The sequence below is a fragment of the Lasioglossum baleicum genome, chromosome 11 (genome assembly GCF_051020765.1).
Source record: "Lasioglossum baleicum chromosome 11, iyLasBale1, whole genome shotgun sequence".
Taxonomy (NCBI): Eukaryota; Metazoa; Arthropoda; class Insecta; order Hymenoptera; family Halictidae; genus Lasioglossum; species Lasioglossum baleicum.
This window is the reverse complement of record NC_134939.1, coordinates 8,196,029-8,213,687: the sequence shown is the minus strand read 5'-3', so window position 1 is coordinate 8,213,687 and position 17,659 is coordinate 8,196,029. Positions and strand designations below refer to the sequence as shown.

The 17,659-nt window shown below is 35.8% G+C and overlaps 1 protein-coding gene across 2 annotated transcripts in view; it reads left to right on the top strand.

Annotated features, from left to right (window-relative positions):
* Window positions 1-17,659, top strand: part of LOC143213774 (uncharacterized) — a 70,042-nt gene that overhangs the window by 38,094 nt on the left and 14,289 nt on the right. For both annotated transcript variants that reach the window (XM_076433976.1, XM_076433975.1), the window contains 3 exons: window positions 10,452-10,528; window positions 11,858-11,945; window positions 16,853-17,025. In XM_076433976.1, the coding sequence (XP_076290091.1) occupies window positions 10,452-10,528; window positions 11,858-11,945; window positions 16,853-17,025 (338 nt within the window). The remainder of the gene's footprint in view (window positions 1-10,451; window positions 10,529-11,857; window positions 11,946-16,852; window positions 17,026-17,659) is intronic.

Sequence of the window (17,659 nt, the reverse complement as noted above, 5' to 3'; positions counted from 1 at the left end):
TCTTTCAGCAGACATTTTTTATAATTTTTATAATTCGTGATTACACTATGTAAACATTATTTTAATTATACAGTAGAACCTCGATTAACCGGGTTTCTGATCTTCGAATTCTTTATCGTCTGTGAATACCTTTTATATATTAATACGATAATATTAATTTTATATTAATACGATAATATTAATTTTATATTAATACGATAATATTAATTTTATATTAATACGATTTACTGCACACTTCGATAACGATTCAGTTCAGCACTGAAACTATGTAATTGTTGCATTATTCGAACAATCATGTTCCACTAATCAGCACGGATAGTCGAAGTTCTACTGTACATACAATAATAATTAAGTTAATTTTCATTAACCGGGGAGTGTTATTCTGTATAATTTTCATAATTCGTCATTACACCATGTAAACATTATTGACCTCACGGAAACGAGACTAAATACGGCATAAATCGTACAACGAGGCTCCGCGCGATCTCCCCCCGGTCAAGAGTGAAACAACTGTCTCAACATTGAACCGTAAGCTTCGTTACCGAGCGATTTATGACGTGTCTGAGCTCATTTTTACCGGGAACAAAAGTCGATCGGTGATGCGATCGCGGCGAAATTATGAAAGAATATCGTTTTTAATAGTGAACTGCGGTTGATGTATTTGCATTAGGTTAGGTTAGGTAGTCGGTCCAACAACTCGCTCCTCGGTTTAGCGAATTATCGCGATCATCTTTCCATTGCCGGTGAGATAGGAGGGAAAACAACAAGTTCAAGACACTTCTGCCGTGAACCATTGTCCGTGACTCGTTGAAATGATAATTAATTTAAGGAAACCGAGATCGAAGAAGCAGATTATCCCGCCGGGGGATGATCCGCGATCTTCGCTACACGATTCCCACGCGCTTGAAAAATCTGCACACAAATGAGCCGGGAGCCGAGCGGACAGACAGACGTATGCATCCGCAATTTCACGTTACGCACGGCAAATGAAAATTACGCTCGCCAATATCTTATCGAACAAAACCATTTTCATTGTATTGGGCTGACAAGAAAGTAAAACCGAATTTCTTTATTCAAGCGATGAACTTTAATCAATAACATATTTTCTCATTTCTTTTTTTGCAGAAGATCATCGAATGAAAGGAAAGATATCTTATTCATTATAGTTCATTGCTTGAATGAAAAAACTGGGCTCTCTATTCTATCTTAAAATACCGAAATTACTTTCTTGCCAACCCAACAGTTTCATCGAATTTTTTAAGAGGTCTTGTGATCTGTAATACATTACTTCGCAGACCTCTGAAAATTTTTGTAAAGACGTCAAACGACTGTTATTTATCGAGGTTTACCATTCATATTTTTGCTAGTATCTGGACTACAAAATATCATTTTTTCATGTTAAAATACTTCTATTGGTCTGAAGTAAAAACATGAAGTAACATTTGAATCAGTGTCAGTCTAGTTGTCACATGAACTGAAAAAAATAAAATATCTGATTGTTTAATAAAATGGCGGCATTCTACATTTCGAATTTTCAATTTTCTAGAATATTTGTTTTCTGAAGGTTGCATAACTCTTTACTATTCTCATTATAGAAATCCTTTCGCAGACATTTCGCAGCAAGAAAAAGAAAAATCGATTTTTTCTAGACCACAAGAACTCTTTAACTTACTTATCCACTTTGTACGAGCAATTAAAGATGATTAATAGTGGACTGAAGCGTGTCGTAATTTGCACCGTAAAAAACGTTGGGATCCTGCTAAGTACAGTACTGTGTAACTAAATAATGTAGAAAGCTGAAAATTATCGACGTGGTTGAATACAAATTACGAAATAAACCGTTCTGTCCAGTTATCCAGTTATAAATCAAGATGAAACTCTCGGATATACTGATTCTGTTCTGCATAATTCCTCTTAAAACAATTCTTGTTCACTCGTGAATTAGATTTTCATTGAAGATTTTGTCTGTATTCGTCTTTATGCAAAATGAAAATTCTCTACCTGAATAGCAGCAAATTGGAGCAACATAAACATTGATTTCATTTTTTAATAGGTTCAACAGTAATTCGAAATTCTTTTCATGATATTATCGTTTCGTTTTTCTTCTATTTTTGTCAGAAATGCATTAAATCCACTAATTATTATATATAATGGGAGTGTTTAAATAAAATTGTCAAAATTGGTCGAACGATTTCGACGAACCTTTGCACACATGCAGACTGTTTTAAAAATAATTCTGATCGCCTTAGACTATGAAGAAAAATGTTTCTTTTTGTTTGAACATTTTTTCTCCGGAACCATGGTTTATGTTTTTAGCTGTCCCCTTCCCCTCGAATGATATTGTGATCATCTGAAGGTGAAGGATGCAAGCGGGCGTTCTGATGAAAAATAACGAGTCCTTATTAAACAGGTTCCCTTTCTGTGGCGACTTTCTTACGCTTTCGAAAGCTGTGAAAGGAGTGTTCATCGCGATCGGCGATACTTGAATTTTATCCGGGTCTGTGTCCCGTAAAAACTCCGTGACAAAAATTACTCCGATAATTAGTCTATAGACCTCGTGCATTCACGTTACACGCAATTGCTTGAAATTTCGCGTGAGTGGTACAAATACCACTTGAAATCTGCGACGAACACTGTTGCATATAAGTGTCGCGTTTCTGGATCTGGACCAAGTACCGTATCAGTGAAATCGCTGCAAAGATGTTTCGAACAATTTTAATTAATAGACAGCGGATTTGATGCATTTATCACAAAAATGAGTAGGTGAAACTTAACACTAGAACTACCGAGCACTAAAACGCAATTGGCATACATTGCCTTATAATAATGACAAAGTTGCATTTATTTAGATTTCGTACCAGTTTTATTTAAATATGTAATTCAATACAGAAGTTCACTAAAAAAAATTCTCAGGAAAAAGTATTTATAATTTTAATATTTCTAAAAAAAAATCGAATCAGGAGCAAGTCATTTTGACTCACCCGGTAGTTCTAGTGTTAAAACAGAAAAAATATTTAAAAAATGTACAAATATGAAGACATTATTTTCGATCGGTTAAAAATGAATTATAATCATAAAAAATGAATCTTTGTTTAGCTTTGTTTCCATGTAAATGATGCATTAATTAGATAAATGGTTTTAACATAGGATCTCTGGAATACACCTAATAATCACAAAAGAGAAATTTTATACTTGTTTATTTCCCTGTCTTTAACTAATTTGATTTTTTATTTTAATCCCGAGTGCGCACGTTCCTGTACCTTGCAATTAATGCGCAAACCTTTTCTTTTGCATAAAAATCGACAATCTAGGAATGACCAACGTTTGCCATTCCTTTTAGCATAATATTTTCTTATTTGTTACCCAACAGTTGTGGTAATCGTTTGATCGTAATTCATAGTTCTTGCTATTAGATTCCTGTTCAATTAGCTACCAATACTTTTGATAAGCCTTTTCCAATGCAAGATAATACCTATTGTTTTAATCAAGATTGTTGACTCGGCTGCAAAAACTACACGATTCGTAAATACATTATCGTGAAAATTGTTGACTGGGTTAAAAAGCTACATTATCCGTAAATACATTATCGTAAAAATTGTTGACTGGTTTGAAAAAACTACACGATCCGTAAATACATTATCGTAAGAATTGTTGACTGGGTCGAAAAAAATCTGCACGATTCGTAAATACATTTTCTGTTGCATAGTTTTCAGCGGAAAAAATTAATGCTAATCCGAAGCATGCAAAGAACGAATTAAAAGTTTCCCAGCCAGATTCCGAAATTTTTTTCAACGTGGGTTTTTGCAATCTTCTTGTCTTGCGGAAACTAGACGCCCTTACTGTTAACTAACGCCGGCTTCTTTTTCGCAAGTCTTCCTGCACTGGTTGAAATTGCAATGGATGCACGAAACCTTGTTGCGTGCGATTTACGCGTTGTTTTTGGCTCCTCATTAATAGTGTTCCGCAAGCGATCATTAGGGATATTGGGACACTCTTGCATCTCATTTACGAGTCTATTACCTCTTGTTTGGAACAAACTTTGCGCGAATTCTGTTGTTATACAATTCATTTAAAATCATTTAAAAATGTTTGAATTATTTGTATTCAATTATTATGGTAAACTTGTGTCGACGTGCTCCTACCGATTTCAATGACCTTGAAATATGTTGTCAAAGTCATCATTCTGAACATTTTTCTCGATACAATTGTAGATACAATAATACCACGCAACTTTCGTTCCAACTATTTTTTAATATCGTTTGTTGTTATTACACGAGAAAGGAAATATTGACACTTTTTCATGGGCTGATTTCATCCCCTTAATGCGAGAATGTTTCTTAAAACTAACTGGTACAGGGTGTATAAAAAGTAATGGTCATCCATCCTAGGGGTGAATCTACACCTCTGGATCGGTGGACATTTGTAAGAGAAACTTGCCGCAAAATTGTTTCCAACAGAGGAAATTGTTGTTAAAGTTTGTTTTTACATCAATACCTTCTACTCATCGAGAAGAGAAAATGTTTGAAGGAAGCACATGTCGCAAACAAATGGTTATTGAGATATGAGCTGCTAAAGTTCTTGCAAAATTTGATCGTGTAGAATTATACGTATAGACAAAAGCCTACTACTACAGTCCACACCACCGTGTCGATGAGACAGAACATGATCGTGTGCGTACCTTAAGCCAAACGAAGTTTAAAGGGACATTCGTCATTAGGTCCGTATCAAGTGATCGTCTCCCTGCCCATTCGGATCACAAATTTGAAGTAGCAAAATATGAAAGAATACCTTGTATCCATTTTTATACATAATAATATTAATCCTGGGTTATAAAATACTAATGTCTAGGGTAAGTATTTACAAACTTTTCAGAATCTTCTGTTCCTCCGTCGGATCAACAGGACACTGCCATTTGCGCGAATACGTCAATAAGTGTGAAGCACATAACACAACACACATTCCAAAATCGTGACAGCGAACGAGAAGAAATTACTTCGACCACGGTCAAAATAGTACTGCGGTTGTCACCTCAGTTTTTCGTGAATGGTTAAGGGTGGACTTATATAGGCGGGGAAATGTTGCGTTTGTTAATTGGACGGGGGTGTGTCGGAAGGACTTTTGAGTTGAGAAGTGGGGAAACTGTCACAGAAATTCCTTTTGGTATTGTCTTCGGTTGTCAATAACGAGATTTATAAGGGTAGTCCTGTTGTTCTGTTTTTTTGCTTGCTATAACTATAACGTCCTTCACATCGCCAAACCGCTGGAGGAACGGTGAGGTACGGTAACATTTTATTATAATACAGGATTAATATTCTGATAACAATAGATATAAGGTATTCTCTCATATTTTGCAACTGCAATTTATGATCCGCATGGTCAGGGAGACGATTACGTCGTACGGGCATAACGACAACGACGAATGTCCCTTTAAATTTCGTTTGCACGAGGCACGCACACGATTATGTTCTGTCTCGTCGACACGGTCGGGTGGACTGTAGTAGTACGTTTTTGTCTATACGTATAACTCCACACAATCAAATTTTACAAAAACTTTTAACAGCTTATATCTCCATAACTATTGGTCTGCGACATGTGGGTTCTTTCAAACTTTTTCTTTTCTGGATGAGCGGAAGGTGTTGATGTAAACTTTAACAACAATTTTCTTTGTTATAAACAATTTCGCGGCAAGGTTCTCTTGCAAATGTCCACCGATCCAGAGATGTAGATTCACCTTTAAAACGGATGACCATTACTTTTTATACACCCTGTACATGTTCCCTTATAAAAATGACAAGATTGATTTTATTTAGACTTTGTGCGGCCCCTGTTGTAATACGCGCTTATGAAATCGTTTTTATTATTTCAGTAATTGTAAAATAAAAAGTCTGGAACCGGTGGTGGTAGGTTTAGTGTTAATATCATTTGTTGTCGAGACATTTCGCGGAAAAGAAACACTGATATTTTTTCAAGAGCTGATTTCACCCCTTTAACTCGATTTTTCATTCTGTCCATTTGCTTCGTTCTATACCAAAATTTTAATGATGCCTCATTCATTTTGGTGGGAATATATTCAGCAGTCTTAAACTTGTTATAAAATATCTTTTTCTAGCGCATTAAATAAATATGTCAGTGTGTATGAAGGGAAGTAAATTTTCAAAAATAAAAAATTTATCTTGGAATATAATGTACATTTTAATTATTTCCTCGGGTCTCGATTATCCATCGAGCCTTAATTTTTATCCGGGCTGTTTGTCTCCCGCGATCAAGCCGGTTAATCCAGGTCCTACTGTATTAAGCATAACTTGCTCGTGTGCAATTTACGAGTTCGATAACTTCCCTTGAGCGTGCCGACACTTTTAGCATACTAGTTGATCATTCATGGACGCAACAGTAGATTTACAATTAGGTGTCAAACGCATCCGGGAACAAAGGTTACCGGTGCGTTTAATGCACGCCGATCATCAAGCCTGGTAGTTCTCTGAACATCACCAAGGCAGTTTCACCGGAGCACGTTACAACTACTCTTCAGGCTATCCACGACGACTATATTAGACCCGGGCCTCTTGAATGAATAGCACTGCTCGTGAGAGAGCCTCTCATTGGAATCGTGCCATGCCTATCTAATTAGAACGGCACGCGCAAAAGTTCGCAATATTTTCCGCTCGAATGATTTTACTATGATGTCGAGAGCGAGAGGGAACTGACAGGGAGAAAGAGGGAGAGATGGCAAGAGAGACAGAGAGAGAGAGAAAGGGTGTTGTTCTTGGCACGTGACGCTTATCAAGATTTCGATTAACTCTACAACAAACACGAATTGATCTCTCATGGCCTTTCTCCCCTCCCCCCACCCCCTGTATCTATGCCAACAATCGTTCTTTTTTATAACGATTTTTATACTTTCCTTCCTTTCGTATTCGTGTACAGTGAACCACAGTAATATTCGGACACTTTCAAAAGGACAATAACCTTTTTAATTTCAGATCACAGGACTTGGATATTTTCTGAGAAGTTTTTGAGAAGTATTTTTTTAATTTTCAATGTTGGGGGGGGCCACATAAAAGTTGTGAACACAACTTTCATTGCTTTCCTCGTAATTCCGATAAATTGAAATTTTTTCAAAATTTTCTTTTTCACGTTATGTAGCAGATCGATTGTTCTAACTTTTGGAAAAATCCACGTCGTCTGATCTGATATTAACCCTTTGCAGTCGGAGCTACTTTATCACGAAAATTAAACATTTCTTCCGACCTAGAATAATTCCATTCTTGTTCATTTTATGGATATGAAATTAATATAATACCTGATAGAATACTGTAAGGTGTAGTAATTGTTTAGATACCAACACATTTAATAATGTGGAGAATGTTGTGAATAATTGTACAGTAATTTTTAGTGATAACCGTGAGTCTAGTATCAAAACAACAAGATTTTTTATTCAATTCACGGGACAGATTGGTGCACAATTGGCAACCTGCAGCTTCTTGCACATTATCGCGTCTGTAGAGCCTTTACTCTTTGCAGTCGGAGCTACTTTAACTTGTGTAAAACATTTCTTCCGACCTAGAATAATTCCATTGTCTATGATTTCTTTCATTTTTATGGATATAAAATTGATATAATACCTTATACAATACTTAAATGTGTAGTAATCGATTAGATACCAACATATTTCATAATGTAAACAATATTGTGAATAATGGTACAGCAATTCTAGTGCTAAGGGTTAAAAAAGTTATTGTCCTTTTAAAAGTGGAAACAGTATCGTTCCTCGAACAAAATAATTCGTCGTCCCATGTCCCATATCTACGTCACAGGCAGAGTTGGGCAAAAATTGTATTCAAATAAAAATTCTTGCCCACTCTGGTCACAGGACAAACAGCTGACTAACGATGACTCGCCCTCTAAGTTTAAATATGTAAAAAACGACTTCGAACCCTTCGAATTAAATCGTTTTGAAGAGCAGACAGCGTTCGCACTCCACAGAGAATTAATTAGTAATATAAAGCATATCTTCATCTTACACACGTTCCGTTTTCTCCCGAGAAAACCCTTCCACTCTACACTTTCATGGAGCAATTTTTAGCAATTACCCGAAGCCGTACTCCGACGCTAGTCAATTTATTAATTGTCGATGATCTTGCACTTTCTTTTCCAGTTACACAGAAATCCTGCCACTCTGTACGTGTATAAAATGCATTGTATTTGTGCTATCGTGAATGGAAATATTTTCTGTTTTATGTTAGGGAAATATCGTAATCCACTTGTTAGATTATATTTCTCGTGTATGTTTTTCAGAAATAGTTACATAAATTCTTGGATAATCACGATTTTTGTTTTACACTTTAAATGAACAAATTATGTTTCCTTTCTTCTTGTATTCGAGTTTTTATTAGCGGAAAGATTTTCTTCTGCGTTTTATATCATAATCTACTATCACAAATTAACCCTCGTCTGTTCTTCATAAATAGCTACATAAATCCATGGATAATACTTCAACTAGTTTTTACCGAAATCATACTCTAAGTAAGTCAACAAATTATGCTTCAGATCAAACGTTTTGTAACACCCAAAGCAAGGAAGTGGATGAATTTTCATGCTACGGATTTATTACAGTGTAGACTTTATGTGTTTTATATAAGTATCAATTATCACATTCGCGAGAGATATAAATGATACTGATACACCATAAAATCTATTTTATACAATCGTCTAGTTACGTGCACCGTTGAAAATCTTACCGGATATTCATGTCATTGGAAAAGTTTTTAACTAGTTCGGTAACGTAAGCCTCCAGCAGCCATATCGTGGCAATTAACTCGTGTATTCCGAGTGCTGCAAATATTCAATTTTAGTGTCAGATAGACCGATATGATCGGCGCGAGTTTTTGCGAATCTGTAACTTTAGGTTTTATGACGAATGTTTCGTAACAGTTCATTTGTTATACACACAGTTCTCCAGCGTCGTCCACGACAATCTCGACCCGCAATTCGCGAAACTCACGTTCGAAGAACTCGACGGTTATTAACCCGAACCCATTTCGGAGACAGTTAGCAGTTCCGCATCGTTGTGGAAGAAAATTCGTGACGTTCTTCCAGGGAAAGAAAACATTAACCCTCGAACTCCTGCGAGTTCCACGCTCATGCCGGAGTAGTTTCTGACTCGCACCGATATTCCACTAATAAAGTTTTATTCTGATACAAGGCGATAACTCGGGACCGCCTTCCGTTTTATTTCGAATGCAGCGGCAAGCTATAAATTCTTGTTATTTTTATGAAGTAATGTAAATTAGTGACTTCGTAGATCCAATGTTAAGATTAACACTTAAGTATGCTGGCATCTAATCAAATAGTACACATTTCAGTATTCTATCAGGTATTATATCAATTTCATATCCATAAAATGATAGAAATCGTAGACAATGGAATTATTCTAGGTCGGAAGAAATGTTTAATTTTCAAGTTAAAAACAGCTCCGACTGAAGGGTAGAGACTTAAAGACCTTACAAGAAGCTGCAGGTTGCCAATTGTGCACCAATCAGTCCCGTTAAAGAAATAAAAAATTTTGTTGTTTTGATACTAGGCTCACGGTTATCACTAAAAACTACTGTACCATTATTCACAATATTCTTCACATTATTAGATGTGTTGGTATCTAAACAATTACTACACATTCCAGTATTATATCAGGTATTATATCAATTTCATATCCATAAAATAAAGAAGAACCATATACAATGGCATTATTCTAGGTCGGAGAAATATTTAATTTTCAAGTTAAACTAGCTCCGACTGCAAAGGGTAAAGGCCCTACAGATGGGCTAATTTGCAAGAAGCAGCAGATTGCCAATTGTGCACCAATCGGTCCCGTGAATTACATAAAAAATGTTGTTGTTTTGATCCAATAGTGTAAATTAGTGACTTCGTAGATCCAGTGTTAGGATTAAAATCCTACAAGCGCGCTAAGTTGCAAAACGCTGTAGATTGCCAATTGTGCACCAATCGGTCCCGTGAATTGAACAAAAACTTGTTATTTTCATAAAGTGATGTAAATTAGTGACTTCGTAGATCCAGTGTTAAGATTAAGAGCCTATAGGCGCGCTAAGCTGCAAAAGTCTGTAGGTTGCTAATTGTGCACAAATCGGTCCCGTTAATTAAATAAAAAATTTTGTTGTTTTGATACGATAGTGTAAATTAATGACTTCGTAGATCCACTGTTAGGATTAAAATCCTACAAGTGCGCTAATGTGCAATAACCTGTAGGTTGCCAACTGTGCACCAATCAGTCCCGTGAATTGCATAAAAAAATTTTGTTTTTTTGATACAATAGTGTAAATTGGCCACTCCGTAAATCCAGTGTTAAGATTAAGACTTAAAATTAAGTTGCAGATGTCTGTAGGCTGTCTATTTTGCACCAATCGGTCCTGTTAATTAAATAAAAAATTTTGTTTCAGGTGCAGCTTGGCTCTGCTGAGCGCTGTAGCTCTCGTGGCACTAGCAATCACGTCAGTCAATCAGTTCGACATTTCAGGTGAGTCGATAGAAAAATAGTACAGGGTCTTCGATTGCAAATGATCGCAAGAGTGCTTCAGCTTGTCGAAGCGAAAATCAAGAGTGACAAAATTGCGTTTCGTTTTGAAATTATTAAGGATTCAAAAGTAGGCCAACAGCGTAGATTAGGTCAGTGGGACCACGAACATATGAACTGGGTCTCTATATCTGACATTTCACAGACTCTGACACAGAAATCGTTGCGCGATGTGTTTCACGCTGTTAATTCCTGTTTACTCGTTGAAGTTCGTACGATTGTCAAATGTCAATGTGCATTATGCGCTGCGATTGTCTTGTCCGGGAGCATCGATAATTGAATATTCATTGCCCATTGTTTCTCCTCGCAGACAACTCCATACACAATACATATTTCCATATACGGAGAATAAAATCTAATTAAAGCTAAGAGTACGAGTGAGAGACTATAGTTGTAATTAAATTAAGAAGTGCAGACTGTGTCGTAGAGAACAAAACTGTATTTCCTACACGTATTATATGTAGACACGGTGTCCCAAAAATGTTGTAGTTCCTTGAAACGGACCCTGAGCTGATTTCAAGTAAGTTTTTCCTTTGCGAAAATGTTCTCCGTGGCTTAGTTAAGGAATTATTAACGAAAAACCATGGACCGATCAAGGCACAGTTACAACAGACGAGCGTGGCCTCGGCATTGGCCAAGCCGGAATCCACCCCCTGCAGTCGCGCTCTGATTGGTCCGTGTTTTTCGTTAATAACTCCTTAACAAAGCCACGGAGAACATTTTCGCAAAGGAAAAACTGATTTAAAATTCCTCAGGAATCTAAAGTACAACATTTCAAGTACAACATTTTTGGGACACCCTGTGTAATCTTACTTTCACCATTCAACTGTTTTATTAATTATAAGAAATATCAGGAAACATATTTAGAAAGCAAAGTTCGTGTACAAACATTGGGTTTTTGAAACAGAAAAAGTTATTAATAGACAGCGGATCTTTATGCAAAATAAAAAGTTTCTACCTGAATTACAACAAACTGCAGTGAAATAAAAATACACTGTCCTTCGCTTAATATGTTTAATAGGTTGAAAATATTATAACAGTGTTTTTAAATTCGTCGAATGTTTTTACTGTCTCAAAAATTACACCTACTCATTTTCGTCATAAATGCATATAAGCCGCTGTCTAGTTATTAATAATCTCTTGATTTTCGCCTGGTTTTGACGAGTAGAATTACCTCCTAAACAAATTCGCAACTCGTAAAAATCGGGAGAGTGATCTGCTGAGAGATCGAACATTAGAAACGCGAGTACGATAAGGATTTTTGCATTGCAGATTACCTGTACGGCGTGGATCACGATCTACAGGCGCGAGCTCGCGCAGGGATCGAAGCCGAGAGATTTACGTATCAAACGAAATCCAGGTATGTAATTTTGTTTACATAAGCATGTTCATCTAATGATAGATATCCAAGCATAATTTCTCTGCGGAGTCTGTAAAGTATAAATATTCGTTTGCCGCTATCCGCCGGTAATTCGATGAAAATGACAGACAACGTTTCTTACTCAACGGAACAAAATATACGTGGGCTTCCATTCATGCTAGCTAAACTTTTTCAACGGACGGAATGCTGGCCTTACTTAATCCACGCACGTTTTAATAAATATTCTGCGACAGAAATGTCGAAGGTCGTTTGCCTCATCGAATCTGTAATGGAAACGGCTCCGACCAGGTTCATGTACATTCAGTGGGTAAAAATAGAGCTCACACACTTCGGTCTTTTGTAATAAGTATATTCTGTGGGATTAATAAGATGCAGCAGCAGGGAATTATTCGAACTGTCACTGTATGATAAAGTAACGTGGTCATCTTCGTAACACAACTGTGGGATTCATGAAATTGTTCTAAACAGGAAGCTTTTCTTATTCGTTTAGTTTTTTGACGAAATGTATTTATATTTTTCCTTGATACATCATGTTTTTCCATGTGTAACAGATAATCCTGTAATGATCGTTAACTCAACTTTAATCTTATGCTTGGTTCGCAATATCATCTTCGCTCCCTCTAACTTTCTCTAACAATTTATTCGTAAATTTTCATATTTATTCAATTTGTTATATCGTGCATGTTTCATTTATAGTATGCGTTGAATTCAATCAACCTTTGCCTCTCATTAAATATAACATAGATATGTACATGCATATTCTACCAAAAATTAAAGCAACCGAGTGAAACGTTTTAGTTAATGTGCATATTTCATATTTAAATTCTCTTTCTGGAAACAATTTTTTTGAAATCGTTGGAGACGATAAGTCACAATTTTTTAAAATGTTGATTATATGAGATATTTATAAATCATGATAACATATTTCAAGGTTGAGTATACATCATATCGATTAATTCCAACACTGTGAAAAAAAGTTGTTTTTGAGGATTATGCAAAAAAGATGACGAAACTATAATAATTATAATAACGATATAATATGGTTGAATGCAGAATACTGAAGTGTTTCCTTTCACTCGCAATCAGTCATTTTAATTTCTTGTCCACCGATCGCTTATTATTCTTTCAAGATAGAATTAATGCACTTCACTTTAGTCGTCGGTGTGACTAACACTCGTTTCCTTTTTTTTGTACACAGTATTTTTCATAATGGTAATGTCACAGTATCACACTTGAAGATATACATACGATAATAAATCTGGATAATACTTTTCGAATTTTTTTATAAGAAAATCAAGTTCCAATTCTTCAAATTTATACATAAATGAACTTTCTCTCTTTTCTTTAACCAGAACTCTTAGTTAATATTTTCATTATTGCATAAAGTGACTTGTTAATAATTATGATGGGAACCTTTGTGCAAAATTAAAATTTTCTTCATCAATTACAAATGGAAATTTCTTTCTTCCTTTAATCATCTTAAAAGTAATATACGAATATTCTCAAATGGCGTTAATCTTTTTACCGTTTTAATACACGGATATTCTTAGATCTTTCTAATCCTTCTACATCCCTCTTCATAAAATCTAGTAAAACTCTTACACGAATATTCACACAAGATTAAAATGTTCTGAATCCATTAGAAGCAAGCAGAAGTTAATTAGAGCAGCACTCTGAAATTTCTCCATGAACTTTTTACTGTCGTCCATTTCACTCACAGATTCCCGCCACAGAATCATCAAATCCAATTTACAATCACACTCTTCCGTTCTCTAACATTAATCATTCCGTTGTCAAATCACCGACGAGAAAAATCCGAGACAGAAAGAGAAGCTAACGGGTTAGCTGAGTAACCGCTATTAAAAGGTTCACTGCCACAGTTCTCGCAGAGTTAAGACACTGTCGTAATACCGTACGCGTGTTTAAGAACCGTCGCGTGATTTGCATGACAGCCGGCGGTCCCGACATCCTTCCTGCTCCATTTTCCTTCCTTTTCTCCCAGCGAGCTTTTACTTTCATGGCCGAGGAAAGGCACCGTCGGCGTCGCGTCCACGAGGAAGGTTTCACGTCTGACCATTACCGGTACTATAATCCCTTTCCTCAGCCTCGAGAAGGTTGCCGATCGTGGAGTGGGTCCGATGCAGGCTCGGCCACCACCACTGGCCCAACTACTTGCTCTCCCCATGCCCCATACCTTCTACAAAGGCCACACAACAGTCTCTACGCTCTCAGAACGAAAGATTATGCTTGTCGTCGTGTTTCACTATCGTGAAACGGCCTTCCTGGCCGCTCGCTCGAGTATTCCGCCCGGACTCATCGTTTCTTGCCTCGGCGATCTTGAAAACCACTCCTTTCCTCACCTGGGATAGAAAGTCGCCGCGCTGCAGTCGTTCTAATTGCAGGGTCACTTTTTTCACGTGACTGTTTTACCAACTCACCGTGTGTGCGTGCGCGTGTGTTACCGGGAAACAATGCAAAAACAAGATCGAATGGTTTTTAGTCACTTCCTGTTTCGACGCAAACGATTCCACTGATTCCACTGTTGCTGGTAGTTTGTTCAAAATTATATTAGATGATTACGTAAGTTTGTGACGGATTTGAAAATAAAATTCAATGGTTAAATTTTAAGGAATACAACTTTATTAATGAATTATATGGTCACAATTCTTTTCTACAATTAGAAAAGAATGGTGACTATATAATTGTTTCCTTTTACACTCCGCCGTGCAGTACAGTTTGCGACATTCGTGAAAATCGGGCACGAACTTTTGCAATCATCTGATACAGTGGGTGTAGGAAATATTCGAACGACCTTTAATACAGAATAACTTTTTTATAATTGTACCAAAGACCTGATTTTTTATAATTAATTAGAAGCATTGGTTTACGGAATGAAATGCACGAAATCATTGTAAACCAATGCTTCTAATTGATTTAAACAAATCAGGTCGTTTGATACAATTATAAAAAAGTTATTAATTTTCAAAAGGTGTACGAATACTTTGTACACCCGCTGTATTTTTTCCTTTAAAGCCCACATCGAATAGCACTTGAAAATTTAAATCAATTTTTTAAAGTGAATATCACAACTGCATATCAATCCTTTATGACGACAATATTTCCTGAGAGACGAGCGTAACCTTTAATAACAGCAATATAACGCTATATATTTTTATAATGATTGTGTAAATGGTTAATAAAATATCTCTTAAAAAGGAGAAGCTTGTAAACGTACATCAAACAAGAGGAAATAATAATTTCTCAAGGAATGCCACTATAACGAACTTGCAGAAAAGTTCCAAATTTCAATTAAATTTTTTTAACAATTTTATAGACTTTTTTGCAAGTTCGTTATTTTAATTCGTAATTTTTGATGCACTTTTACAAGCTTCTCCATTTTCTCTCAGAGACATTTTATTAACCCTTTACTCAGTCATTATAAAAATATACAGCGTCCCATTGAAGTTATTAAAAGTTACGCTCGCGTCTCTCAGGAAATATCGTCGTCATAAAGGATTGATATGCAGTTGTGTTATTTATAAAACTCAATAAAACTTAGTTCATTTTTCGCGTATATTTATTACTATTTATAAGACAGACAGCCACAAACTAATTTAAACTTGGAATTCCTTTCAAGAATATTGCGCTAACCAGAAAAACATCTTAGAATATTAAAGAATGAGCGAAAATTCCAAGGTAATGGCTTCATTGAAAAAATATTAAAACAATCCTTTAACGCTAGTAAGAAAATTCAGACATGCCACTGTAAAGAGAATTCTAATTAGCGTCTATTCATTTTTGTCACAATTCGGCACGTTTTTGAATAAAAATACGAATTTACAAATTTGTTTTTTAATAAATCGACAATTACCGTGTATTTGTCGAATTGCTACTTCAAATTTTTTACAAGGCGGTTTTACCTGTTTCGAACGTTGAAAAACGTAGCGATAAAAATGAAAGTGCTTACGTGGAGCAACGGATCTATTCTTCCAAGTCGCGCGTAAAAGCAGCCATTAGCACTTGAGCAGAGTTGGGCTTTCAGAATCCATTTGCAATATAGAACACGCGATGAGTTTGAAACTTCCTTGCAACTCCACTTCCCATAAACAATACAAAAAACTGCACGTATAGCGAGCTTACGCAAATACAGTTTTTATCCACTGGATTTCCATTCGGTGTACCAATCAATTTTTCAGAAAAACTCAGTCCATTCGAAAGCATATTACACGCAATTCACTGTTTCGTAGGGGCAACGAAAATCAATAAAAATACCAGAAAAACAATTTCTCTCCAGTAATGCTCTTACAATTGGACTTTTGGAAATTTAAAACAGTAGAAATATTTAAAAAGTGTGAGAATATTTTGTTTTTAACACAGTCAAATTATTAAAGAAATAAAGATTTTTCTATCTGGCTCCGTTGCGATGAATAAAGAACAATTTTGCACAAAGATTCGCAGTCTAGTTATGATCTATACAAGAATAAATATAAATGAAAGCTTTTATAAATAAAAACTCGTGCAAAAAATTAGTCACCGACCTTGGTTAATAGAATAAATGATTAAAGTTAGCAAACTCGTTTCAATCCGAATGATAAACTGGAAACCAGATGCTTCCGACTATCTTCTAATAATTTACTTTTCATTTCCTGTTAAGGTAGAATCTAATGTATAATTCATGGCATTAAATAGACTGGAAACATAGCGAAGTGATAGTGAAACTCGGCGGGGTACGTATGAATACAAGTTTCTGTGACTATATACACAGTCGTTAAAGAAAAAAAAAAGCACAAGGGAAGAAAAAGCGAAGGCATTTGGGTCATTTCACTTAGAAAGTTCTTTTCTAGATGGAAACTGCCTTCATGCGAGCCTCTCGTTTGGTGTTCCAGGTTTCAGGATAGGTCAGAATCAGGCGATGCTCCTTGCAGAATCAAACCGGACCGACCCTGCCCTCCGAGCAAGTACAGAACACCTTCCGGGGCTTGTAACAACGTCCGACATCCGGTCTGGGGTGCTCGAGGGGCTCCTTTCTTGAAGGCCCTGCCGCCGGCCTATTCAGACGGTAATTTCTCCAGTCATCTATTCTCTGTCTCTCAACCTGCTAACCGAGGAAGACGAGTAACTCAGACCCGGGTGAAATACTCTTTTCAAATAGTGAATGATAGATAGTCCACCTTATTTGAGATCGTACAGGGTTGGAAATCATTTGAAAGTGTTTGAGATAAAACACTAAAAACGGAAACATTTCAATAAGAAAATTCTGAAGGCAAACGCTATTTGAAAATACTATTTCATTAAATGCTTTTCTCAAGTAGTATTTCATTTAAACATTAAATGAAATAGTGCTTTAAAATAGTATTTAGTGTACGCATTAAAAGTAATAGTATTTTCAAATACTATTTGATTTAAGCATAAAAGAAAACAGTACTTTTAAATACCATTTTATTTGAGCATAAGAGAAAAGTGCATACATTAAATAAAATGATAGATAAATACTGAAAATATCATGATATTTATGTATTTGTAGCAAAATTAAGTAGATAAAGTTCAAAATAGTAGGAAAATTTTGGAAATACGAGACGTCAACATATGATTTCTTATCTACTAAAATTATTAAGGGAAGAAATAACATTCTGTTTGGTTTCTATTTCTTACAATCGACGCAGACGATTTTTATTTTGCATGAAGATCCGCAG